Source organism: Lagopus leucura, unplaced genomic scaffold (genome assembly GCF_019238085.1).
Source record: "Lagopus leucura isolate 7727_CA_CO unplaced genomic scaffold, USGS_WTPT01 31210-0_obj-0_obj, whole genome shotgun sequence".
In the NCBI taxonomy this organism is placed as follows: domain Eukaryota; kingdom Metazoa; phylum Chordata; class Aves; order Galliformes; family Phasianidae; genus Lagopus; species Lagopus leucura.
The window spans coordinates 452-1,866 of NW_024969539.1; the positions used below are offsets into that span (position 1 = coordinate 452).

General features: G+C 64.2%; 1 protein-coding gene across 1 annotated transcript in view; it reads right to left on the reverse strand.

Moving 5' to 3' along the window:
• Window positions 1-814, reverse strand: part of LOC122194189 (NADH dehydrogenase [ubiquinone] iron-sulfur protein 2, mitochondrial-like) — a gene marked incomplete at its 3' end in the record, with an annotated part of 1,257 nt that extends 443 nt beyond the window's left edge. Inside the window, exons 1-2 of the mRNA XM_042895113.1 lie at window positions 714-814; window positions 100-206 (exon numbers count right to left, since the gene is read on the reverse strand). Of these exons, the coding sequence (XP_042751047.1) occupies window positions 100-206; window positions 714-799 (193 nt within the window). The remainder of the gene's footprint in view (window positions 1-99; window positions 207-713) is intronic.
• Between the last annotated feature and the right edge of the window lie 601 nt (window positions 815-1,415).

Here is a 1,415-nt window from a genome sequence, read left to right on the forward strand (position 1 = left end):
GAGGTCTGGACCAGGAACTCGGGGTGTGGGAGGTGGGGTCAGGGGTTGGGGGTGAGGGGCGGGTGTGGGTCTAAGTTGCCTCCATTCTCCCCCCCTCACCGTTCCAGGGTGGGGGCACCCACTTCTCAGTCTCCTTGCTGGGATACATCACAGCGCCGGCATATTGCTGAGCCCACTCCACATCGGGCTGCCATTGGTGGCCCCCCCTGAGGGGACAGCGGGAGTGAGACCCCAGACCCACACCCAGACCTCACCCCCAAGCCCTGAGCCCACATCCCACACCCCGAGTTCCTGGTCCAGACCTCAGACTCAGATCCCAGACCCCAAAAACCAAATCCCACATCCCGGACCCCCAGATGCAGACGCAGACTTCGACGCCAGACCCCAACCCCTCCAAACCCTGACCCCAAACCCCAGACCCTGATCCCACATCCTCCAGCCCAGACCCCCAACCCTGACCCCAGCCCTAAGCCCCAGACCCTAAAACCAGACCTCCCCCCCCCAACCCCTGACCTCACACCCCACATTCAAACCCCGACCCCCCACTCCAGACCCCAGACCCAAATCCCAGACCTCAGCCCTCAATCCCAAACTCTGACCCCCCGTCCTCACCCCACATCCCGGCCCCACACCACAATCTCGCGCTCCACGTCCCCAATCCCAGCCTCCAGATCCAACCCCACTCCCACCATCCCAGCCTCCCTGCTTCTCACCGGGTCGGACCGGACCCGATCCGCGCCGCCGCCGCCCGCAGCCCCGAAGCCGCCCGCAGCCGCCCCAGTGCCCGCAGCGCCGCCATCTTGCCCTTGGCGCTGCGCAGGGGGCGGAGCCTGTCGCCATGTTGGGGAAGGGCGAGCGAAGCCGTCCCGCGCCGCCATATTGACTACGGGCAGTCGCCGTGTTTAGTAAGGGAAACAGGGAAACATCCGGGATATCGCCGCTGGAGCGGCGCTGCCGCCATGTTTGAGACGGGCAAAGGGCGAGGGAAGAGAAAGGGGGGGTGGGGAAAAAGGGGGTGGGGGCAGAGGGGCTGTGCGAGTGGGGTCGGGGGGTGGGGTCTGAATATGGGGTCAGGTTTGGGGGTCGGGGTGTGGGGTGAGGATGTGGAATGTGAGATCACAGTGTGGGGCCAAGGTATGGGGTCTGAATATGGGGTCAGTGTATGGAATCAGGGTATGGGGTCAGTATAGGGGGCACGGGGTCTGAATATGGGGTGAGGATGGGAGTGAGGGTGGGGGGTCCGAATATGGGGTCAGTGTGTGGGGTATGGGATCTGAACACGGGATCGGGGTATGGGGTTTGAATATGAGGTCAGGGTGCGGGGTCTGAATATGGGGTCAATGTCTGGGGTCCGAATATGGGGTGACGGTTTGGGGTCAGGGCTCCCCCCCCTGGGTACAGCAAACCTCCAACCC